The sequence below is a fragment of the Oncorhynchus gorbuscha genome, linkage group LG06 (assembly GCF_021184085.1).
Source record: "Oncorhynchus gorbuscha isolate QuinsamMale2020 ecotype Even-year linkage group LG06, OgorEven_v1.0, whole genome shotgun sequence".
In the NCBI taxonomy this organism is placed as follows: Eukaryota; Metazoa; Chordata; class Actinopteri; order Salmoniformes; family Salmonidae; genus Oncorhynchus; species Oncorhynchus gorbuscha.
The window spans coordinates 62,762,262-62,788,383 of record NC_060178.1 but is presented as its reverse complement, the minus strand read 5'-3'; the positions used below and the strand labels follow the sequence as shown (position 1 = coordinate 62,788,383).

The 26,122-nt window shown below is 43.8% G+C and overlaps 1 protein-coding gene across 18 annotated transcripts in view; it reads left to right on the top strand.

The window, feature by feature from the left end:
* Positions 1 to 26,122, top strand: part of LOC124038215 (collagen alpha-1(XIII) chain-like) — a 113,662-nt gene that overhangs the window by 50,729 nt on the left and 36,811 nt on the right. For 12 of the 18 annotated variants that reach the window (XM_046353790.1, XM_046353801.1, XM_046353800.1 and 9 more), the window contains exons 3-13: positions 2,937 to 2,981; positions 5,648 to 5,655; positions 9,212 to 9,238; positions 12,088 to 12,123; positions 13,772 to 13,798; positions 20,081 to 20,131; positions 22,485 to 22,520; positions 23,156 to 23,182; positions 23,466 to 23,492; positions 25,896 to 25,922; positions 26,067 to 26,093. In XM_046353790.1, the coding sequence (XP_046209746.1) occupies positions 2,937 to 2,981; positions 5,648 to 5,655; positions 9,212 to 9,238; positions 12,088 to 12,123; positions 13,772 to 13,798; positions 20,081 to 20,131; positions 22,485 to 22,520; positions 23,156 to 23,182; positions 23,466 to 23,492; positions 25,896 to 25,922; positions 26,067 to 26,093 (338 nt within the window). The remainder of the gene's footprint in view (positions 1 to 2,936; positions 2,982 to 5,647; positions 5,656 to 9,211; positions 9,239 to 12,087; positions 12,124 to 13,771; positions 13,799 to 20,080; positions 20,132 to 22,484; positions 22,521 to 23,155; positions 23,183 to 23,465; positions 23,493 to 25,895; positions 25,923 to 26,066; positions 26,094 to 26,122) is intronic. The other 6 variants (XM_046353798.1, XM_046353806.1, XM_046353794.1 and 3 more) reach the window with 5 other exon arrangements.

The window sequence follows — 26,122 nt, the reverse complement described above, 5'->3', positions numbered from 1 at the left end:
GGACTGTTGTGACATTTTTTTTTATCCAAGTACTTTACTCACGTGAAAAGGTTGGATGGAGACCTGGTTAAGGACAGTAAATCCCGCCCTATGCTTGAACAACTGCAACTGAAAATCCTTTATGTGCAAAAGGAAATTGGCAGAGAGCAAAATCAATTGACTGTTATTGCAAAGTATTTGTTTCCCCTCAAAATCATGATTTTAAAACGTTTCGTAGTATGAGCATTATAGCTCCATGCGATGTATGCCCTTTAGTGCTTGTGGTAGAGCAAGTTCTGTTGATAATGAACTTTTGATAATTTTCTGCCTAAAATAGCATCATTAAATTATCACCTGGTCGTGGCACAGACCCTGTTGTACTATTGGCTATTGAAAGTAGTGCCCCCTACTGGCTCTCCATCACCACTACCGGCAACAACCTGTCCCATGCGATCTTCAATACAAATGCCAACCAACCATCCCAACACTACTTTTAGTTACTGGCTTTTAAGAATCTCAACAGCAGGAAGAGAACAAGCGTGTTCTAGTTCAGCACTAGCGCCGCTGCATTCCATTCAATAGCATGGCTCCAGACTTACCACATCGCAAAGCAGACCTTTTGAACGCTGCAAGGTTGTCAACCTAAAAATGTCCAATGAGAGTGACCCCTGGGTTCTGGCTCTATCAAGGCTAAAACAGGCAGTGTTCTTACTGTTCTGGCACAGCACACTGTAGCCTTGTCCATTTAACCCTGTGGTTTCCCCTGTCTGGTCTAGTGTATTTGGAACTATCCACTACCCTTACAGTACATTTCACATTTGTGCCGGCCACTAGTGTGTGTTTACAAGGAGAATTGGAGAAGCATGGAATCCAGGAGATTGGCTCAGGAAGAGGGGGTTGGGAGGGTATTTTCAGCACTGGAATTCCGTAGGTTATTCCTGGATCTATATCGCAGGACACGGATCGTCTTAAGATGGTAACCCACCTGCCGATAAGGCCTCAGATCCAGTGTACTCAACCGACTCAAAAGGTCATGTGAACTTAGCATCAAGCCAAGGAAATGAAAGCCTTTTTGAAGTTTTGAGTTAGTGTGGATGGTTATAAAAAAAAGGCAGGATAAAGTGCTCAATTTACTGTTCACATACAAAAAAAAGTTTGGGTTATTGGTGTTGTATGAGGAGGTGATGCTGAAACTATCATTGTGCGGAAAACAATCTTTGCATCTGTTGTGGAGTTCAAGACATACATACACTACATGTCCCAATTGTATGTGAACACCCCTTCAAAATAGTGACCTCACAAGCTCACAGAACAGGGCTGAGTGATTAATATTTTTTTGTCTGTCCTCGGTTGTTGTACTCACTACCGAGTTCCAAACTGCCTCTGGAAGCAATGTCAGCACAATAACTGTTCGTCGGTAGCTTCATGAAATGGGCTTCCATGGCTGAGCAGCCGCGCACAAGCATAAGATGCCAAGCGTCGGCTGGAGTGGTGTAAATCTCGCTGCAATTGGATTCTGGAGCAGTGGAAACGCATTCTCTGGAGTGATGAATCACACTTCACCATTTGGAAGTCCGACGGACAAATCTGGGTTTGGTGGATGCCAGGAGAATGCTACCTGTCTGAATACATAGTACCACTGTAAAGTTTGGTGGAGAAGGAATAATGGTTTGGGGCTGTTTTTCATGGTTCGGGCTAGGCCCCTTAGTTACATTGAATGGAAATCTTAACGTTACAGCATAGAATGACTTTATAGACTCTTCTGTGCTTCCAACTTTGTGGTAACAGTTTGGAGAAGGCCCATTCCTGTGTCACCGTGCCCCTGTGCACAAACTGAGGTCCATACAGAAATGTCAAGACCGGTGGAAAGCCTTCCCAGAAGAGTGGAGGCTGTTAGAGCAGCAAAGGAGGGATATAACTCCATATAACTCCATATTAATGCCATGATTTTGTAACGAGAGGTTCCACATACTTTTAACCACGTAGTGTAACTATCAAACTTAAGCTCAGTGTTGGGTAGATGCTTGCCCTCTGAATTATTATCAGTGGTGAGGGAGGGGGACACGCCCAAGAGTTTGCATGTGTAGCAGGCAACATTAGACCTCCATTTCCGACTGTCACCAGCTCAGGTCCTTACATAAGAAGGACAGCAGGTGTCAGTGGTACTTGGACAGCATTATGTCCGACTGAGGAGGAGCTCGGCGTTTGGCATGCTCGATATAAATGCCTCAAAACAACTTCCTATTTTATGTGCGTCTGTATACATGCTGAGTGTGTTGACTTTGCCCCTTAGAGTGTAAAGCTTTGGCTTCATGGCCCTTGCATTGTATAACTGGAGTCTCGTGGGCGCCATCACATGAGCTATTTTTGCAACGCCATGCCTCCCAACGTGCCTTTGGACCAAGGTTGTCTATAGATGTCCCAGAGCGGCCTGCTGGCCTAGCCAACAGGATGCGATGGTGAGCCCAGAATGCTGTTGGAATCTGAGTCTGTGCTTGCTTCCCCGTGCTTACGTGCAAGGGGTTTAGGCTTTCGCTTCTGGAGCTGCTCACCCCCACAAGAATTATTGGAGCACCCCAAAATGTTTGCTCCGCCCATCAGTGACTCAGCCTGCTCCGGGTGGGCGTGTTTTGGCGAGCACCCCGTCTCGAGCACCCTGTACATGAGCTTGCAACCCAATGCTTAGTTTCTGGCTTTTTTTTATTGAATTATGCATTTTTTGGCTGCACATTGAAGGCTGGCCAGCACTTCCACACATAGCTCAGCACAGTTTCTCTAGTTTCTAGTTTCATAAGCTGCCAATATCCCTTTCCAGGACATTCAGAGCTGCAAATACACAGTCAGCACAGATCTAGAATGACTGTGCAATATGTGATACGTGTAGGCCCAGTCTGGGTAAAGGGATATTGCTGAAGTGGGTGTGGAGTGCAACTAACTGCTGGTTGTTTTTCAACCAGGGCCTCCTGGGTCGAGGGGAAAGAGAGGTCACAATGGGGATCCAGGTAGGTTTACTGTACTGTATCTGCCCTCCACTCTACATTAGACTGTAGGCCTGTAATGGAACAGGTGAAGAAACATCATAAACCTAATACATTCAATGGAATCAGTCATCTCCTGTTATATGGTAACTCTGACAATGACCTTATTTGAGAAAGCAATTTAACACGTGTGTGGTTTTTTTTTTGTTGTTGTAGGAATTTAGTTGTTTTTTTAGGAATTGAGTTTAGTGGGGGGGTTTACTGTTTTTTTTTGGGGGGGGGGGATTTAGTTTAGTGTTTTGATTCTGTATATTATGATGAAGTAAAACGTATCTGAAAGGAACACATTCACCGCCCATTCTGGTTGGAACCAGACATCTCCTCTGGGTTTGACCCACTCAGTTTTGACATTTGCTTGTACTATAGTCTTTACTATAGGGTCGAGTCCAAAATAGCGCCTTCCCAGTAAGGAGAAGCTTAGGAAAAATGCTAGAAAAACAGAAAAATAAAAATAATGCAACCCTCAAAGGGAAGGTTTTGTCATCCCTGATTGCATCATTTTCCTGGATGTTATTGCTCATGTCAGAATGATCACAGGTCTGTAGGAGTGGCCTGACAGTCTCCCTCTGTCCGTTTGGAGAGTAATTACTTTCAGGGCTGTTTCTCTAATGTCTATGACAGCTTCTTGCAGTATAATAAGGATGTATTAAGAGTGACCTTCAGACTCTGTCCTCCTTCATTACGGTGTGGCTCCATGGGGTTCTAGGTGTCCTGAGCCCACAGGTTTTTTACTCCTCCTCACTGAGCAGACTACTTGTCCAGCTACAGACCATTTAACAGAGAAACCATCATGTGCATGCTTCCATTCCCATTTTTCACATTGTTTTTAATGCGAACAGTCTGGAAAACCCGTATGATCCGTTTTTTCTCTCTCCAGTTCCACTGCTTGGCTTGATTGTTAATGGGAACATTCCCCCCGGAACAAATTGTCCTGACAGCCATCTTTTTTTTTACTCACAGAGTCCTAAACTAGGACCAGACAAAATAAGCCTTTGAGAAGCTAATGCCGGTGATTTGATGTGACGTTAAGGGAAGTGATTTGTCATCAGTCATTTTCCTCACTGTCCTGTGATTGATGGGATGCCATCTTGTGTGACCCTACCCTGTTTGACCCCGTCTTTATTTTGGCGGTAATTGATTCTGTTTGGTGACTGAGGTCTTTCTGATGATCCCTCTAAAAGGTCAGAGGAAGGCGTGGTCATAATGTAAGAAATATACCTGCTCCTACTACTGCTGGAGTATTGCCTCTGCGCCTGCCTTGTGTATCTGATGAGAGTTTTAAAGTTTTATGTGACCCATCGGGGTTGTCCTTTAAAGAACTTCAACTCTCATTTGTTCTACTTATAGAAAGCATTGATTCCATTAGTATTTCATCACTTCTGGCATTGTGATTTGTAATACCGCTCATGGAGTCCAACATAGGAGTGAAATAAAATGCTAATTCGGGGAATCATTTTTGAAGAACCAGTTCCCAGGATTCAGTAAGCATGCTGAGAAGAGATACGCCATTGGAAGTGCTTTTTGTTCCAGGAGAAGACTTCATCTGGTTCCTGGAAAACTGCCTGTAATGTCACGTCGGTGTGGATGTCTCTCCACAATGGAAAAAGTAAATGCAATAAGTAGTGCATTCATCTCAGCTGGGTGTGGAGGAAGCTTTTGAGGAGCGACACCGGTTTGGCGTTGGGCTCAGTCTCATGCTACAGGCGGTGTAGTGTCATCTGGCATCTCCCTGGCCCAAGTTTCCCTCTCTCCATCCCTGTTCTCATCAATCCAGAAATTGCTAGGCAGACTATTTCCAACACTACCAGGGAGGGGAAATGTCTCAAGGCCAGGAAGGATTGTCTCATTGGAGGGCTGAGGGAGAGTTCGCCTCCCAAAATGAGTACTTTTATGCACCAAATTTCTTGATGTGACGCACAAAAAATATGACCTGCCTATATGCTCAGCGTATCCACAAGTTGTCTCAAGAGTGCCGATCTAGGATCAGTTTGACCTCTTAGGTCATAATAAACAAGAATTTTACGGACCGATCCTAGATCAGCACTCCCACTCCGAGATGCTTTGCGAAATACGGGCCCAGTAGTCCCTTCTGTGTCTCTGAAGGTGGTTAGGGACAAAGACACAGAGCATGAGTGAGGCAGAAGCTGTCCCGCTGGGCACAGACGTCAATTCAACGGCTATTCCACCTTAGTTCAGTGTAATTTCATTGAAATGATGTGGAAACAATGTTGATTCAACCAGTGTGTGCCCGGGTGGGGTGGGTCATGATGGTTTGGAAGAACTCCCCTTACCACTGGACTAATAAAGTCTTCTATACTTTCACAGAGCCTATTTTTTTTCTTTGTCCATGGAAGTGGTGAAAAACCTCTTCTCCTAACTAAAACTGAGATGTTTTGAGTCATGATTTTTACTGTTCTATAACTCAAATGCAGGAAGGTTGTCGAGGTGACTCATTGTACCGGTACAGAACAAATCCAAAGCAGACCGCCACCGTACTGAAACTGAACTGAAGAACACTTGAAAAACGTTCCATCTCACATTGTCCTAACTCAATTTCTGTCATGACCTGATCAATGTTTTTCTATGCTGAATGACTAATTGAATCTTTCTCTCTCCCTCTCTTTTTGCAGGACCTCCTGTAAGTAGAGCTGGTACCTTGTGTGACCATGCAGCGAGTGGTAAAGTGACTGTGTTTTTGTGTTTGGGAGTGTTTTTTTTTGTGTGTGCATATGTAAGTCCTTAAAGGTACAGTGATATCTCTGTTTGATGGCACCTACATCTTGCCTAAATGCGCCCTTTTGGTGCTGCCGTGTGGTGTGTTTGCAGAGACCTTGTAAAGAGTGGCGACATGATGGGTTTTGAAGGCATATCATTGAGCATATCAAGGCAATTCGTTAAACGTGGTCATTATAGTCGCTGTTTACTTGCGTTGTTTGTGGGGGTGGAAAAACTGTGGATATTCGTCAGTTAGTCAGTTACCCTTATTCAAATGTACATTTTAAGTGAGTCTCCATTTAGTGCTACAGCACATTAATTACAGCTGCCATCAGCTGCTAAGGATTTTAGTGGTTCAGCTCAGGGAAATATCAAGTGGTCTTGACATTATGAATAGTACATTTACACAGGGGTGTGAATGTTATTATGCCTTCAACTTAAAGTCACTCCTTGGAAAATATGAATCATAGGACCACTGAGGAGTGTTTAAAGGTACTTGCAAAGTCAGGAGACCAGGCGGGTTTTCCACTCAATCGTGTCTCTATTTGACAAGTAAGAAGCTTTCGGATGTCTGAGAGCACGTCTTCCCTGTCTCCCTTGTATCCTGCTAATACTCAGGGACCCTTAGCCATGTCAGCTTTAGACTAGCGTCTCTCGGCTTACCTGCTGGTCTTAGCCCAGGTCCTGTGGGAGGGCAGGATGTATGGAACATCTTGGGCATGGGGCTAAAATTGGGCGTAGCTGCGACAGCTGCATCCTGGTGCTGAGAGGGTGAGGAAGGTCGATGCCCAGCTTTGAGCCATAGCAGTGATTGATTGGTCAGCAGCAACCAAGCAGGGATGGATAGCCAGACCAGGGCCAGGGATAGCCAGAGACAGAAAGGCAGGCCTGGGAGGAGTGGGCTCTGTGGGTTTCCCGGAAAAACACTCACACCTGGGCGGCTGCTTTGCACACTTGATGAAAGTTAATGGCTGGTTTCCAGTCAAGTCAAAAGTAATGACTTAATTATGAAATTGTTAGCTATTACACGAGGATGAAGTTGATAGCTATTTCTTATGATAAAAATAGATGTGCGTTTCACAGGGTAGGTATTCCTGTCACTTCTGCTTTCATTAAGTCAACAAAAGGAAGGAAACTTTCCAAATTATTTAGTGGAGGTTTGAGTTGTGGTTGGAATCCTTTTGGAAGTTAAGTGCCATTATGTACTGTGGTGTAAAACCTCTCCACTTGAAATGCATTAGCTATTCATACTAGAAGCACTCGGCTATACAGTAGAGACACAATAGCGCTACCACACAGGTCTCCATGAACCTGCAAGTGAACTTTCATATAAGGAATAGCACTGGAAGTAGTTGATCAAGTTATGTTTTAAATCACTGCTTATATATGAAAAGGGTAATTTAAGACATAAATAAATCACCAACACATTTTCTTCATCCAGGTCAAGGATTAATTGAGAATCTCTCTCACTGTGACTATATGCCAGTGTTTGTTTTCAGTAGTAAGACGGAGCAATATGTCGCTTCCCCCTGTGTTTGATGAATCGCCACAGCTTTTCTTAACACGCCGGTCCAGACGATCTGTATAAATACTCTTAGCCTCTATTTACATTGGGATATTAAGCTAACACAATTACCCCATGTGATTGCAACTGTAAAATGACATGAAATTGGTGCTTTCCTGTCCCCCCCCCCCCCCCCGAAACCGAGGGCTTTGGTCCTTTTCAAAATATAATACTCCATCATTCATCATAGGTCACATCACAGGCGCTTGGCCTCGTGCATTTAACACACTCTAAAACAATCAGTGTTGATGGGAAACTCCTTCAGACTCAAATGAAACTGAACAGCATAAGAGCTCTCCATCGCTCCGCCGTCCTTACGCTCAGATTCAGTGCTGCTCAACACACGCAGTTGACATGCTATAAGTGTACATTGGTCTCCCCTTTTTGTGGCCTTTTTTGTCTGCCTTTTTGGTTCAATTATAATCAGCTCATATCTACAGTAAAACAAACCACTCTCCCACACCTCCACCCTTACTACTAAAGGTACAGGCGGGCCCCAGGGGCCACGGAAACCCCAAGGGGGGGGACCTCTCATTCGTCTACCAGCACTCGGCCCAAATGGGAGCCACATGTGCCTGACGTAATTCCAATGAGGGGTTCCTTTTGGAGTTAGGGCCCCTGACCCCTGCAGACAGCCCCCAGAGGCCCTGTAGCAGGCAGGCAAGCAGTCAGGCACCCATGTGCAGTATGTTCTCACTCAGCACCTGGCCTTGCACCTCACCTCAGCACTGACCCAGACCTCCAGGGCCATGCAAGGTGCTCCACAGAAGCGCTGATCATTATGCTTCCTAACAGCAGCAGCTTGATTCACTCCCCTGAGCTTGAACATCTATAAAATCTAGCTTCACTTAAGTAGATCAAATAGAATTATTATATGAGATGGGGGAGTGTGTTAACATCTCTTCCCTTTAGGATTGTTGATGGACTGTTGATGCAAGATTCATGACTTCCCGGCCAATAGTCGCCCACGCGCTCAGTATAGGGAGAGGACACAACCATTACTCTCGTTGGCTTTTCAGGGGAGATTAGAGTCAGAATGTCAGTCTGTAAGCCATATAACTCCTCCATAGACATAACATACTCCTCTGTGGACAAACAATGGCCAGTGACTTTGGGAAATGTCAAGGGTTCCTCTTCCCGTTTAACCAGTCGTTACCGTGGTGTCCTTTACTGATACAGCACGGATAAAAGAGATGTTGATTTCTGTTCCCTGAGCTCACCCGAAAACAAAACACTCAGTGTTGGAGGAAAGGTTCCTTTCTCCTTGACCGTGGCAATATTGAACACTGTATGGGACATCCTCATGGCTTTGTTGGTTTGTGAAAGGCGCTAAGCCAAAATCATTTTTTTCCCCATTCAACTTAGTTAGCCGCCGGCTGCATAAAGAGCTTTACGTAGATGAATCCATGGCATGCCTTCTCACAAGACCTATCTTTGCATGTGTTTACAGATCGATTGAAACAAATGGATGTCATTGGATGTTCTTTAATGTTGATGAGAATCTACCGTATACTGCAGATAATTAATAACTTAAACAGCTGTGGTATATGATTGATCCTCGACTTAAAGAAGCATGCTATCGTCTCTTTCATGTCAATGAGGTCTATCAGACCAAATGAAATGATGTCATGTTTTATTTGTTTTTTCTTTTGCTGTGGAATGCGGCCTTTGTTTTCTTTTGTGTCTGTCTGTTATAACTGAACCTGACAGAATACAATGAGCACAGACAACGACTTTTTGACATACAGTATTGGATACAATCCAAATACTCTGCAATCAATAATGACATAATACTGTCGATAATGCTCCAAAAAAAACATTTTATTCTGGCCTGGCTCAGTGTGATGTGAAATCTCTTTGTAATAATGTCACGTTCCCTTTTTATGTTGTACCCATTTCTCTCACCCCTTTTCAGGGTCCGCCCGGACGATCAGGCTTTCCGGTAACTGTCTTTTAACTTCTGTCGGTCTGTGTGTTTTGAGATCTCTCTGATCTCTCTACTGAGAAGTTGTTTTTGTCCCACAAAATTGTTTTTTCCTAATCAACGAATGATCATTGGGAAAAAAATGCATAGTTGGACAATCAACCAATGAGTGAACATGTGATTATGACAGCTTCTCAGCTGAGATACCTCAGAGATATCTCCTTAACAGAGAGACTGAGTGCATTATCTGCATACTTATACATTCCTCTTGTGTGATTGTAATGCCTTTCTAGACAAACGGTGCAGCCATTCAATAAGATGTACAGCAGTCTTTACTAATACATTTAGATTGGACATATCATTTGCATTGAAAAGGTCATGCCCCTTTTCATGAAAGAGTCCATTAGGAACCCAATTTTATAAGAATGACAGACCTCCACCTAGCGTCCCAGACACACGTGCAGTGGTTTTGTTATCACCTCAGGCCTTCTTTTGCCAAGCTCTTTGCTTTACTGTGTCCCTGTCAGCTTCCTGGTTACCCAGCTCTAACATGACTAACTCCCAACCAGTCAAATCCACATGGTCTCCATCATAGCATGGCAACAGGAGGCCGTCTTAGAGCTGACCTTTGACCCCAGCTGCCAGTTCTAACCTGTGAACCCCCCTCAGTCATGTCAGGCTCACTGGTGAAACAGGCCCATAAAACAGTTTGAAGTGGAAGAGAAAGCTCACAGGGTGAGCTTTTTCAAGGGGGATTAACTGACAGGTTTTGTCAAAGTACGGACATGATAAGTTCCAGGATTTTTGATTGATGACACTGTCAAAGAACTAGACATTTTATCACAAGTGCTCTCCTCTCTTCTTGGAAAGGATGTGGTTTTGGAGAGGGAACTTGTCTGCATATAAATCAGTAATGCCTCCCCTTTTTCCATAGAGTGTGGTATATCAGATGTGAGTTTTGAACAAAAGAACAAAACCACCTCGCGTGATGTTGGAACTCTATACAGTTCTGTCACGCTAACACTTCACTATTTTCTACTCTCCACTTCAAGCCTGCTATATATTCATTTCACAATTTCTCCATGCAGCTTCCACGAACTCATTCCCATTGATTCATTATTCTACAATGACAACCGTCACGTAATTATCACATTACGCCACAAACTCTTGACTATCATAATACTTTCAGCCCTATACATCCTCCTTCAGTCATGCCTCATCTAAAGTAATCCGCTGGTCTGAGTGTGTATATACTGAAGCAGCAGCCATGCAAGCGGTGGTGAGTGGAGCCGGTCCGTGGAGTGAGAGTGTGCTGGGCTCGAACCTATAGTCCAGCTGAGTCTCATTACTCCTGTTAATACACTTGTAAATCCTCCTGCAGGGGTGTGTGTGTGTGTGTCCGTGCGTAAGTGCACGGACATGCATCCATGCATGTTTGTTTAGTGGGGGGGGGGGGGGGGACTCAGCAGTGTGGTCAGGGACCAGTGAATTTAAGACTGCCGCAGTCCCAGCAACTCTAAATCCCAGGCTGAGAGTGACAGGTGGGAGGGGGTCAGAGGGTACAGGGGGTGGGGAGGGGGTGGGGTGGATGTGGTCGCCTAAACTCTTGTTTTTTTTAGGGCAACCGACTTCAACAATAGAAGGAAAACACAGTGGGGAATAGAGTGGGGAGTGATCCGATTTCTGTCTGAGATCTCTCGGAATGCTGCCTAGTACAATAACAGACTTGGCTCTGCGCGGGATAAAGTTTAGAGAGCCAGCAGTTCATGTGATGCTCGGGAATCAACAGTTTGAGCGAAAGCTGCATTAAGTGACCTAGGAAATGACTCGTTCTGCTCCTTATAAAGGCATAATACTGAATATAGGGAAACGTTGAGCGGTATGATATTGCAAGGCCTTGTCTTGAATCAGAACCTTGGAGAGGGCATATAGAGCCCTGCCTTACGCCATGACATCTCTAGAGACCTGATAATGATGTTCCAGCGTGGGAGTCATTGTTTTTCATCACAGCCAGATTTGAAATAGCTGCCATTCTACAGAGCTGTTGCGTTTTTTAAAAAAATTAACAATCTTTTCTTTTTTGTTGTTATGGGGCAACTATTTCTCTTTATTTTCTTAAAAATAGCCGTCACCTGTGGGACTCGCTAAAAGATATTCAGCTTTATATTGATGACCACCCATGTTAGGTTAGTACTTAGGTCCATACTATATTGAGGGGGGGGTGGAGAGAGAGTGGAAGTCCAACCCAGGCCTCTCCACCCAACATCGCTCACAGATTCAGGTATCCAGCACATGTTGTTTTCGCTGTGCGTTGTAACGACTTATGGGACTGGCCCCAAGCTGGTCAGCTGGCAAACCTCATCTCTGACAAGCATCTGATGTTTAAGTGATTAAGGGAAAGTATGCACAGTCTATTTAGTGAGTTCTGACACAATGTTTCCCTTTTATGAACCATTTGTTTCAAATCCTCTCTGATGAGGCTTGTCTTCTGACCACCGTTGGTTCACTGCTTCACTGACTTATTCCAATGTCTGGCATACAGTAGCTAACCATGAGGAAACCTACAGGTTTGAGCATGCCTGAATCAAAATAGCTCAACCTACCAGAATGTTTGTGAATAGTTCCAAAGCTATACAGTGGCTTAACTTTACCACAGTTGATCTCTAAGGCCTGACTGCCATCAATTTAAACGCACACATGGTCTGTGTTTGCTGAGAAGAGCATACTAGGACATTTTGATGGCACGATAGGATGAAAGCTATAGCTCACGATTGGCAAAGTTAACATGCAGGCTGTGATTGTCGTAGTTCTAGAAGATATCATCCTTGTTTACCCCTCTTTCCTCTTGACTTTGCGTTGCTTATTAGGGTGACAAAGGAACAATGGGAATTCCTGGAAGAATGGTGAGTGACAATGACAATGTGCAACCGAGTAATGTGTAGAAACAGTCCAAGGGACATTGACCAAATAGAGGACACTTGAGTAATGTCTTTAAACTTGTAAAGAAAAGACTGAAGGGAAAGGGCACCAAAGGTCAGGCTATAGCCAGATCAAGGTTCTTCTGAAATGTTCTGACATTTCTGACATTCTTTATTAATCAATATGTTGTTTTGTATATATGCATGTGTAATTATTATAAGGTTTAAAATTGCCCATTGCAGATTGCAACCTTTGGTGCCCGTTCGTTCATCATTTATTAAAACTGACGTATCGCAGAGTATCAAGATATATGAGGATTGGGTTGGGAATATTTTGACATAGCTAAAGATGTGTAGTTGTACTGTAACTTGACATGTTTGCATAATGCCGAGAATTCAACTTCACAAACAAGGCTCTTTTGTGCGGTCATGGCATTCATAACCGCTCATATCACCTAATATTTGCACTTATAGTGTGTGGACATGGCCTGCATTTAAAAGCGTCACGTCATGCTTATGACTGCTTCGAAAGTCATTTAACAAACATTGTATCATGTTAATGGAGCTGATCTTGTTTGCTGCGTACAAACATGCCAAATCACTGAAATGTCATACTCAAATATCTCAAAAGTCACAGATCAGAAAATGCTCTATTGTTGTGTAATGCATCATCCAATATTCCATTACTCCCCCTCCCCCTTCCCACTCTCTCTCAAACTTGTAGCTTTCAATTTATTCATTAATTTATTAGAACATAATGATGTTGTTATAAAAGCGAATCATTTTCGTATCTATTTTTTTTTGTATTAGAAACACAGCTTCCCCATATTTCATATCTGTTACGTTTTTTGGCTTGATACATATTCACATGTTTTTATTATTCCGCGTGTAAACTATATTTTGAGGTTTTTGGAATGTGGAATTGCCAAGAGACATTCACACATTTTTTTTCTTTTAAAGATGAGGAAAACAGTTTGCACTGACAAGTGAAGGCTCTCCCCCATTTTGCGTGCAGACTTTTTGTTTTCTCATTTATTTAATTTTGTTTATTTTAGTTAATTTCATGGCAATCTTAAACCGCGACATATGGATAACGGTACCTCGGCTCTCTCTGTTTTGCTGAGTCGTCGTACCGGAGGTGAATTTTCACAAATCCGACTCCTGTTTGTGGCCTGAAAATTTTGGCTTTAAAAACACTCCCTCTCCAACGTGGGTCTTTCTGCAGCATCGCTCCAGCTGTGAAGCCCATGCAGAGCACTTAATATTTCACACAGTGTAGAGGAGTTAAGCTACTATGTGGTCCTCAAGTACCTCCTCAAAGGAAGTCCTATTTTTCTGTCTTATCCCACGCTCCCAGCTCACTGCCTCTCCCTTTCCTTCAGTCACTACTACTTCTGTGAGAAAAGTACGTCTCGACACTAGACAGCTCCCCGTGGCCCTAGACTTCAGCCCAGCCAAGCCCAGCCTCCTCTCCCCACCCCTCCCTTCCCCTCCCCGCCCCTTCCCTTGACCACTTCTGAGGCTGATGCATGCCCCGTGTCTCTCTGTGCCTGTCTAACCCCGGTTCCTCTCCCTCTCTGTCTCTCTCCTCCTTCACACTTTGCATGCGACTGTGTCTGCTGTGACTGACCAGGGGATAAAAGGATACGCAGGGGAGAAGGTAAGTGTATAGGGACATCAGTAGGAACAGCCAACCTCCAAAGCCTGCTGGAGAGAAGGCAGGGAGAGAGGCTTCAACAGGCTTAGTGGTGATGGTGGTGGTTAGAAGCACACACTTGTTCACTGTACAGTAGTGTATGGAGGTAATAGTTGATTTATTTCAAGGGCCCTGGGTGTTAGGGTCACATTCTGAAAACCATTTCCCACCCTGGTTGGATTACCTGTGTTTTTTTTCACTCAATGAAACAGAGTAGCAAATAATTGTCACATAAGAGTCTCAGAGTTCTAATTTAAAGAGCAATTGCCCCTGAAAGGCCATTTTCAAAATGAGAAGTAGTTTGTCTGGCATCGATATGAGTCAGAAACATTTTATTCTAGTGTCAAAATTGTGTGTAAATAGCATAATTTTGGTCATAAAGTACTTATCGTCCCAAACAGAGATTTGTGAGGTGATAGGGGGGGAAAAGAAGGTTATGGAACAGTTTTCCTAGATGCGCCCAGCTAGATGCGCCCATAATGCCCATGGTCAATTTGGTTTCACATTCTATAAATAACCCTACGGGGCTAGTTAGGGACTATCAGTAAAATACACAATGTACATGAGAAAATATTTTTAAATGTAAATAGCTCCTAATTTCAACGACTTGAAAACCATATACAAATATTGAAAGCATTTAATGAGCAGTGGCGATTTAGCAAAATCGTGGGATGCATGTCAGCAAAGCCACTACACAACACTAAACAATACATTAATTGCACTATAACCGTGACAAACGGTGCCCACAAACTGTAAGGGCCTACATAAAGCTGTACCAACAGCAGAGCTTTCCTTTCTGCATCATGGAGTGAATCCTTACGACCGCTACACCTGGCTATCAGCGGAGCCTTGTCTGGCAGCGAAACAGTTAATTCAGCCTCATGTACTGCCTTTTAAAAAACATAGCTGATATGGCTGACTTGCTTAAACAGATGTGGTTTCTGCTGATAAGTGAGATGTACAAATTATGGCATAAGGCACTGAGGAGCAGATAAGAGGCAATCCTTAATTATTCTTTTTTTTTTTTACAATATTCAATGATTATATTTCTCTAAAACAAGCTATAGGCTACATGTGCACCTCCAAGTCAGAACAGTAGTCTAAGTTATGATGGGGAAAGGGACCAAATTATTAGGGTGAGGCACATGGGCTACTAACAGCTTACTACACAACATACACTTAGTATTACTTTCTTAGCTACAGTATACATTTTTGGACTCACCTTGTTGGGCTGTGCTCACTTGAACAGGAAGATTGCACGGTGGTCATCAAACTTTGTCATCAAAGTCTAGATTTATGGTGCTTTCAAGACAACTGGGAGCTCAGGGAAAAAACAAGGTTGAATCATTACGTCAGCGATCTTCAGGTCGGAGCTCTAGAAAAAGGGCCGAATTCCCGACTTGTAATTCTGAGTTGGACGACTGTTCAAAAGTTATTTTCCCAGTTGGAGCTCGTTTTATTGAAAGTCTGACATTTCCCAGTTCCGAGTGTCTAGTTGTTTTGAACGCGGCAGAAGTCATGCCGGATTGACAGCATGGCCAATGTTTTCAACCTTTTCTGGCCCATGGTGTTGAATGTTTATCCTTTAAAGCTTGGAAAGAGACCCTTAAACCCAGATTTGGACCACACACCCACTCCACTGAATAGCAGGCTAGCGATTGCTTTGCAACACTTGTAGTTAGCCACTGATTCCTTCTAAACCACTCATTGTTTATGTCCAATGGCCGATGAGCACTGATACATTTGATCTATAATTTCTCTTCATATGACAAGGATTGAAAGGATTTGCCAGTAGATTGTCGAGTTGATTCATGACGATGACTGCTTATCTAGCTTTCTAGCTAAGATTTTGAAAGTATGATGTTGTTGTCAGTCCAATCAAAGCTACGGTAGATATAACGTGATTTGACGTCATTATATCTGTGGCCAATGACCTTGAGCCATCTTGGATGGGCACTTCTAATGTAACTATGGCAGCACACAAGGGGGCTCGGATATTTGAGCTCCCCCTGTCGATTTTGCGGTGATGTAGTGTCCCCATGAGTGACAGAACACTGAGCCAATCACGGCGCAACTAGAGAATATTACCAACCCCTACGCTTTGTATTTTCCGCTGGCTGTCCCACCTCCACAGAAAGCACTGAACTAGGCTGAAACACCTGTCTTTTGGAGCTGCTTTACTCAAGAAAGCAAAAAAGAGATTAACTTTATTAACTCAAATGTTTTATTTATTTTTTACACAGTTTCAAACTGATATGTGACACCTATTAAAGCCAAAATAACATGCAAAAAAAGACACAAAATATATATAATATCCCACGATGTCCATGGCGATGCATTCAAAGGGCACCCCGATGATCGGTTGGGGGACCAGCGGATTTCGGAAGTGTGATTTGACTCTCTTGGCAGCTGCGACAATATTCTTCCACGCCCCTCCTCATCCCAGGTCAGTGGAACTGGGCAGTGATCCGTTCCCGGGTCTTCACCATTCCCAGTTGCGCCCCCAACAGATGGGTGTGGGCCAGTTGAAGAACAGTTCCCACGTACTGTTGGGGCAGCAACAGTACCTCTCAAAGTTCCCCCTGTTGGCGTGACACCTCATACAAAAGGTTATTCTTGATTTGGAAATGGGGTTATTGCCAGTCACTCACCCCTGGAAGTAGCTGGCCATCCACCTCTCACTTGGGCTGCGTCAGTTTTCAAGTTTGGATCCTCCCATTGGGCAGTCCCGAACTGTCCCCTCAGTTGGCCCATGGCGGGTGTCCCGGCTGGTCCCTCGAAATCGATGAGGGGGAGGATGGACTACTCCTCCATTTGTTCACCAGAAGGGTCGGGTTCCGACACCCCCTGGGACTCCAGACCCGTAGATACAGATTTCTCAACCACTTGCTTCCGGGCCGCGCAGGCGACGGGTCGTCCTCGCTCTCGTCTCCTGCCAGCTCATACCATTTTTCCTCAGCTCGTGCCTCCACAGTGCCGCGGACAATCTCGTCCCACGAGAAGGGGTACCGGCAACTCCAGGATGGCACCCACCATCATCTGGCAGCTCCCTTGTGGTGACACAATGTTGGCCTGTACGGTCAGATACCACTTGGTGTCACCGTGGACACAGGAAATGGACATCTCCCCACCACGTTCGGTCCCCTGGGCCAGCAGGTTCGTGGGTATGAACGTAATCACACTCCCACAGTCCAATAGTGCTCCGGTGTCGTGTCTGGTGACTTTCACCGGGACACCTCCATCGTGTACGTGGGTAATCAAGGGGCTGATTGCTCACCAGCTGGACTAGTCCCATAAAGGCACCAGAAGGGCAGCAGATGGAGGTAGGGACTGGGGAAGAGAGGTTACACCCTTATTGTCATGCTCAGTACCAGAGATAATGGAGGGACATCAGTTCCGTTCCCCACAGGATACAGCAAGACCCCGGAGCCCAGAAGACGGTATCCCGGAGGAGATCTCCTGGAGGAGACCTATTATTTTCTCTTTGTTTATTATTTAAATAAACACCCTTGAAACTGAGCTAATAGAATTCTGTCCATGTCTGATCTGTGTAAACGTCTTAACCAAATTGAACAGGTGCCCCACCTGCCCTGAATGACGGGTCGCCACTGTTAATGAGACAACTAAAAGTTGTGCAACATGCAAATATTGTTCCATTTACATTGTGTAATTTATTGACGGTCCCTAACTAGCCCCAGAGATAGGCTATCCAATGTAAAAACCAACTTTGCCATGGTCGCATACCAGCCCAGCTGAAGCTAATTGGCGAAAGAAGTTGGTTAGCACTATCCTAAGTGACTTCAAGACACAAGACCTGGTTGGACTTTTTCAAGTTATCTACAAGTGGAGTGACTATAACTGTGTATTTTGTTTTGGCAGAGTGAAATTACAAACGCTTGCCACGTGCGAACACACACTCAAGACACCCACATTAAACCCCCACTATTTGCTGGTTGCTAAAATTCTAATAGTCATTTCAGTTTATGTGACAAAACAAGCAAGTATAGTGTAGAGAATCATTGTACCATCGAAACCGCTGTGAAATATATTTTCCATAACCCAAAATACTGTATTTTCAGCTGTTTAAAGCTGGTGTACTAAACTGAAGGTAAAAGTCGCAAAAATTAAAGAATGGGAAGCATAGAAATAAGGCATATAGAACAGGTCTACTGCTTCTTAGACTTGCTTTCAATGCGAACGACAGATCTATAACATACATTTCTATGTGAATTTGGTCGGGTTGCCCAAAAAGTTACATATTACAACTTTAAGGCTCCCTCTAGAAAGTTGAGAGACATTTATTGAGATCATGGTATACTCCAGATACACAGCAGATTCCACTAAGATGTAGGTTTCAGAACCCTACCTGAAATGATATACACTGATGACCAATCTGCATTGGTGGTGGTGCATTGCATCACCATGAAATCTTATTTCCACCTCGAAGTTCTCAATATGTGTTCATTCCCTCAGATGGCCTATAGTAATCTGACCATGCAGACTTTTCCAGTCCACTAAATGGCCACAGTTGCAAAAGCGATCAGATCTGCCCTCTCCTTTGTTCCAATCAAAGCCAGAGGCAACAGCTTTTTGGATTCACTTTCATCAAACCTGAGGTGATATAAGATGTGCAGAGCTGAATGTGAGGCTAGAGGAGAAACATGCGTTGCATTCTTCACTGTCATACTGTAGAGAGTAGCAAGCTAGCCAAACAACTTCAATATGGCTCAGCTAGTCTGCCTGCCGGCGGAGAGCCTCAGGAGTTATGGGTGGACTTGTGAGGAAACAGAAATAGTAACCAAGACTGTAAATGTAGAACCAGACAACGGCACTGGCTTTGGGTGCTCCCAACAGATCTGGGTCCAAAACAATCCAATAGCTTAGCTCATATTTCTCTGCACCAATTGTTTTAGGAGTGTAATATTGTGGCCTGTATCCCCATGTGTGGTTAGCTCTGGCTGCCAGGAAAGAGGATGAAGAAGCACAGGGGTTAGACAGGGAGGCTTGACTGCAAATCGTCATTAAATATGAAAACATCCTCTCCAGAACAAAGACAGAGAGCCAACACAAGGGGAACCTTAAAACAAATTAGTTCTGCGGGTTTCTGGGTGGGCCGTAATGTATGGGGCAAGTGACTGGCAGGAGACCAGAGAAAAGGAAAACCATGATGAATTGGTTAAAAGCAGAGAGAGAGAAGCATTCACCCAAAGAACACTTGCTGCTGACTTCATGGGTATGGGAAGATTTAATATGGGAGGAAATTAAATCTCAAAAGGCTGTCTCTAGTCTTGGTGTTTCATAGTCCTGGGTTGTAAACGTCTGTGTTTGTTCTGAGTGGTTTCTGGTCTTAGTCATGATTTTCGGCCTCTTCACATTGACCCTTTCCAACACCAGTAATCTGACCACTCTAGAAGGGCATCTGTAGATCTTCACTTGTCCAGTCTGTTGGATCTCTGTATCATGGGAGGAACTGTAAACCCCTGAACTATAGTAGATTCGAAGACCATTTTTCTCAGTGGTTTGCCTTTTGGCCACTGTGAGGCACCATCAATCCATCTTCTCCAGTAGCGCTGCGAGGCGACAGCACCTAACCAGAGTGTGAAAACAAATACTTCCCGTCCCTAAGTAGGCATTTGTTGAGAAACATTCAAATCACCTGCATTTGTGATGGATGGTTGGGCAATCAAAGATGTCCCAGTGATAGGGTTTCTGGGGCGAAAGCTAATTAGGGAAAGTGCTGGAAACCCGAGCCGGCCCTGTCTGGCCCAAGTAGTTTCTGGGATTGTGTTGCGAGCGTCCGTAGGTCCCGTTGGACGGGCCTGACACTGTGCAAATCACCCACTTTGTGCCAGAGGAGCCCAGTGAGTTTTCTTGTGTTTGCACAGCAGTGCTGCTGACCTTCTGAGCGAGCGCTGCTGTCGAAGGTTTAAAGTATGCTTCTGAAATTTGAACTTTTGACTTTGCTGAAAACGTATAGAAATATGTTCTAAAGCCTCTTCGCCTGGAACGTGGGAAAGACTAGGTGTGCGTGTGTAGGAACTAGACTAACTGTATGTGTTACATATGTTAGTGGCTATTTTTTAAATCATTTCCCTCATTTACCATTTTATTCATGTGCAGTACATATTATACAGAATTACTAAGCAGAACATCTGGTTAGCTGGATAGGACTAGGGGAGAGGTATTATTCCATTATTTTGTTCCACTGTTGGTGCGTCTTCTCACATTCTGTTTATCTGTCCATAGGGAGCGCCAGGGGAGCCAGGCCTGTCTATCATTGGGCCACGAGGACCTCCTGTAAGTGTCTTCACCTCGTCTTACACCTAATAAACCTGTGCATTACCTGTACTGTTAACTGCTGCTTTCAATTCTCCTTTTCAATTCATACGTCTTCAGTCCAATGGCTCATGGCCTGCCACTCTGAATAAGCCTGGCATGATTGTAATGTCGTGAATTTGTCAACAGCAGTTATAAATGAAGTTATCTTGTGAACCCCAGACTCATGACCACATAGCAGAAATGTCAGAGATTCTACATGTCTGCCTGTCAGGACTTTTCCAGACCAAGTTGCTGAGCTAGTCCACCACAGAGCTAATGGAGATTGAAGACCGATAATTACAGGTTGTGTGGGAGTACTTTGGCATTGTCTGAGGATGCCATAGCTTTGATTTGCCTGTGATCTGGATCATTCCGTATTTCATCAGGATGAGAAGCGAATACATTCCCCCACCTCTTATACTGTATCCCAGACACCAGAACCCAAGGGGACCTATTGTATTAAATCATTTATTTTCCTGAGGTGAAATAAGTGTTCATCCTGCTTCAACAGCTTTCTTCCCCCTGTTTTCCTTCTTTCTTTTTATCAGTAGACAGACAATAGAGGTACTGCGTTGCACCTCAGTTGTGCAATATCCTGATGATGCTGTGAAAAATTGGACATGTTTTAATTTGAGGTTTTCTTGTTCCGCCCTGGTTTTTGGACAGCAAGGTTAAGAGTACCTTGTTGAGGAGCCAATAGACTGGCTGCTCATGAGGAGTAGACATCTGTTTTCCCAATTGACGATTAGTGACATACACTACCAGTGTTCCCACTCCCCTGGCCGGTAATAAGGCATTTATAATGAACATCAGGCTACTGAGGATGTAAAGCCCAGCAGGAGAGTGAAGGAGTACACAGAGAACCAGAAAAGCAGGGGCAATTAAAATGGGGTTTCCCCCAGCAGGTGAGGTCGACACAAGAGGCTCTCTCTTCACCTCAGGAAAGGGTGAGGAAATTGTTTTGGTGGAGAGAAAGAGCAGAAATTAAAGCAAGATAACGGTTATTCGAGGAGATGCTTATGTTCGTCCCGTTAACCACAAGGGTGTAATGGTAATGTTTTTCTTGCATATCCCTACTCCCTCTGAGACACCTGCAGGGAGTGAGTCATGGCCAGGATCACTATTGTCCAGCACCCCTGGAACAAGTGCCTTGCTCAAGGGCACATTGGCACATTTTTGACCTTGTGGGCTCCGGGATTCAAACCAGCACTCCTTTGGTTACTGGCCCAATGCTCTAACTGCCAGGGTTCCTATCTGCCGCCGTAAGGTGGCCCTTCTTATCTGTCCTTGTTCTCCACACTGTCATTTTATAGATGAGCGTAGTTCTTCTTCTGTAGTTGTTCTACTGCAACCTGACTATAAGGAAACAAAGGAGAAAGGACCCCTATGTTTATATCAGTTCTCTATATTAGTTCTCTATGTTAATGGTGATACACAATGGTCATATTGAATCATATTGTTGACGTATGTTAAGATATGTGGTCCACATGCAGAATTGACCCTACTGGTATGAATAAATAAAACTAAATATGATAGGTTACCCTTGATAAACCAACGACTGAGCCATGCATACAGCTCAATACCTTTTTGCAAGTTCAAGCGCAGAAGCCCAGCAAGAGAAAAGGGTCCCATATTGTGAATTGTATTTGATCACACTGCATTCTCAGTGTTCCAGATCCTCTGTAAGGCTCATGCGCGAGGCATGTACAAGCCATATCCTTCTGCTGTCTTTCCGAAACAGACAATCCCTTTGGGAGGGATAACATGCATATCCCCCAATAACTACTCCGGTCCCAGACATTTCATTAGGAACGTTCAACTCTCCCTAATTTTGTCTTTACGGCTCTCCCTCTCTTTTTTTCCTGGGATATTGAATGGCCTCCTCTAGTCCCACAGGCCGGGTAGCATATCCAACACTAAGTGCAGAATGTTTTCATCCAAGCATTTTCCCTAATCGTTATTGACTTTTACTCAATCGGCTTGTTTGACTTGTTCTCTTTCGCAGTCTATCTTTATTAGATCGGAAAGCGCCAACCTTTGTTTCTTTCATCCCTCTAAAACTCTTTCCAGTGTTGTGTTTCGCCCTCTTATTCCCTCCTGTTTTGAGAGTCAGTTGGTTTTCCCTCCGCAATCCACACAGATGGCTCTTCCCGTAGTCTGTGGTATCACTCTCTCTCTGTCAAGGTCTGTTATAGTTCTGCCCAAATGTATTGCTGTGGAAGAGAAAAAACGGCACCCTCTCACACTGACCCTCTTTCACCAGAGTTTCATGTCAATCTTTCAACAGAAAAAAAACATTTAACTCAACTCATCTATTTCTGACTCTCTATAGGGACAGCCAGGAACAAGAGGCTTCCCAGGCTTTCCGGTAAGACTCTGCAGCTCCCCCAGTTAAAGTCTTTATAAACAGTGTTATAATGTTAGGGTACTATTTTACAAGTGGAGCTTTATTACATAGTTGGAGCTCCCAAATGTCAGAAGGTTAGATGTTTCCTGGCTGGAAGTCTCCCGTGGGCAGAGTCTGCATAATCACGCAGCTGACCAAATTATACTAGAGTTTACTTCTGGGTAACCGAGATTACATGGCTGGTTAAGTGCATAAGTGCCTTGATCATTGGTCTTGTTTTATTCAAATCTATAGCCAGTCTACTGTCTCCTTTATGCCTCCTTATCGGGAATAGAGCCTTGTGCAATCGCAAAGCTGGCCCTTTCTGTTTTAACGTGGCCGTTTTGAAGTGTGTGTCAAGTTTGCTGCATATTAAGTCACTATAATTTCCCTTAAAGTCCCTTCAGAAATGTTAATGGATCTTTGTGACCGGCTAGACTCACCATGCCACTTACACCCGCAGAACACAAAACATGCACTATATCCTCAATTTCCTTGACCTGGAAATACCTTTCTTCCCCTTCATAAGGAGTTTCATATCATTGCTGTGGTCTGTTCAGCTATATTAGCTGCTATTAACCTGTGTTTAAATGTCTTCCCCTCTCTTTTTATCCTAGGGTCCGATTGGGTTGGACGGAAAGCCCGTGAGTTTCACCCCATTCCTGACAAATGTTGAATAATTGAGTAATTGAAGTACTTTAAAAGCCCAGAATCCACCACCTTCTGATGATGATGATGATGATGATGATGATGATGATGATGGGGATAATTAAGTTAATAATGATTAGGGTCATTATTGTAATAAAATCTCTATTAGTATAATTATTGTTATTATAGGAAGTAGGTAATAGTGTTTTGCCAAGATACTCAAGTAGAAGCTTGCTTTGATTATTTTACCACATGCATTCCCCCTTTATGCTCACACAGGGACAGAACGGCTTGAAAGGAGACTTGGTAAGTGGTGTTGTCATTCTGCACACAGTTTTACAGTTCATGTAAACAGCGTAGGCCTATTGCTGTCTGCACTCCTGTACTTGCAAAGGATGTAAACTCACACTCTTTATGTGTTTCCAATGCCCTACAAAATGTGATCACCATGAATGTGCAGGTTGGTAAATTCTGCCTATGCACCATTTGTTATCCATGTGACCATCTTAGCAAGTTGTTTACCTTGTGCCATGAGTGAAGCCACAAAATGAATTGGGAAAACACTGTTGTGGCCTGATTTATTTGGATAGTAATGGGATCAAACACATGAATGATCGGCTATGAAAAGCCAAATGACATTTACTCCTCAGGTGCTGACCTGTTGCACCCTCTACAACCACTTTGATTATTATTATTTGACCCTGCTGGTCATCTATGAACGTTTGAACATCTTGGCCATGTACTGTTATAATCTCCACCCAGCACAGCCAAAAGAGGACTGGCCACCCCTCAGAGCCTGGTTCCTCTCTAGGTTTCTTCCTAGGTTCTGGCCTTTATAGGGAGTTTTTCCTAGCCACCGTGCTTCTACATCTGCATTGCTTGCTGTTTGGGGTTTTAGGCTGGGTTTCTGTATAACTCTTTGTGACATCGGCTGATGTAAAAAGGGCTTTATAAATACATTTGATTGATTGATTGATTGATTGATTGATTGATTGATTGACAGCAGTAGTCTGTCTGTTTTAGTGACAGGCAGAACATCTGTCCGTATTTCAGTTGATGGGGTCTTCAAATGGGAGTTGGATTCCACTCTCAGGTTCTCAATCAGTCTCGAGGTAAAACTGACTGAGATAAAACACAGAGGAGCAAAGGCAAACAATAGTTAGACTTGTCCGTTTCATGCATATGGTGATTCAAATGCTTTTGAGAGTCCAATTCAGTGGAGTTCTCCAAGAATACACTGAAATACACCTCTAAATAAACAGTATAAAAGAACAATGAATAAAACAGACAGACCATAGAAAGCAGGACTGGATACATGGCAAGCCATAAAAGGCAAACCATAAAAACCTCCTTTCCAAAAGAATCACCCAAAAAAATGACTTATTTTGGCTTCCACTGAGGTGCCAGGGGATTGAGACTCCAATTTCCCCCACAACTCTGACACCTTTATAGGCCCTAGTGAATCCTGTGGAGCTCCCTGTGAGGCTTCTGAATATGACACAATGACTGTTGAACGTCCTGTACCCCTTCACCTCCGGACCTGTGACCGCTGGACAGATCTCATCTAGGACCTTGAATCCCTCTTTTAGTGATGACTTCTCTTCCCCGAAGCCTCGCCTCCTTTTTTCATCCCATTGGCAATAAAGACACATTCACTAAACACTATGTTCTTCTTGGATGATGGTTGTGGTACCCCTGGAAGCTGTTTCTTCATCTCGTACTCCGGGTCTGACTTTTATCAGCCAGCTGCCGATTTTAGAGGTCTTTGTGTCTCCGCTAGAAAGCCATTACTCTTTGTTGGATTTGTGGAGTTATCATGAGGGGCTTTGTTTTATTAGGGGGTTATTCACGTCGGCAGCCTCTCGCTCGGAGCGTGTTTGGAGCGCTGCCTTCCTACAGAAGCTCACATGCAGAGAGGCAGCCTGGGCCAATACAAAGGACATGCCTGTCCGGGGGCCATGTGGGGTGGATAATTTTCGATGTTGATTAATGTTCATTTAATGAGACCCCGTTCCTCTCCTCGCACTCCACTTCCCCCAACAACTGTTTTTAAACTTTGTTTCCACTGAACATGCCATACAAACAAAAACATTTGAATGAACTATATCAAGAGTGCCTGGATCCTCCTTTCTTTTTGATGACCAATTTACCCCTTTTGCCAAAGATCACTTCCTGTCCACCAAGATCTATTTGTGTGTACCTCAGCAGCGCTTCCCTTCCTCCTTTCCTTTTTTTGTCTACAGCTGTCAATCATCATGTTAAAGGGTACTGAAGGCCAGTCTATTAAATGCACAGATGAAATCTTTCCAGTCTCCACAATGCCTTTATGGAACTCCTATGCACCAGGGTCATAGACATGGAGTGTTCTTGATGTGTCCAACTGTGTGCCACTGACAGATGTTAGACAGCTCTCCCCAGGCCTTAGTGGGTAGTCAAACAGAGCAGAGCAGGCTATGACAAGCGATTGGTACAGTCCTTTAGTTGGTTTGCCTATCGCCTGGATCTGAACTTTATTTGAATTCTCCTCAAGTTTGTTTTTATCATTTCCATTGATCCTCTTAAAATGTATTTTAATGCATGTGCAGTAAAATCATTAATGTTGCATTTATAAAACGCAAATGATAGTTTGATGATGTGATGTTTTTACATGCTTTTAATCTCTTGATCGTAGATTGATATACCGGTACTGTTTATTGCTTTTTTTTTTAGGGTCAACGTGGTCTTAAAGGAGTCGCAGTAAGTTATTTTTTCTTTTTAGGTTTTGACAGCTTTTCTGTTATTTGACATTAGTTGATAAATTGTCTGTCTCTCTTTACGACGATCTGTTCTCTTCACTCATATCCTTTCTCCTTCTTCGCCCTTTTTTAATAAACTTACCAGGGTGAACCTGGGCTGAAAGGGGAAAAGGTGAGTTTGTGGAATAATCAACTACAATG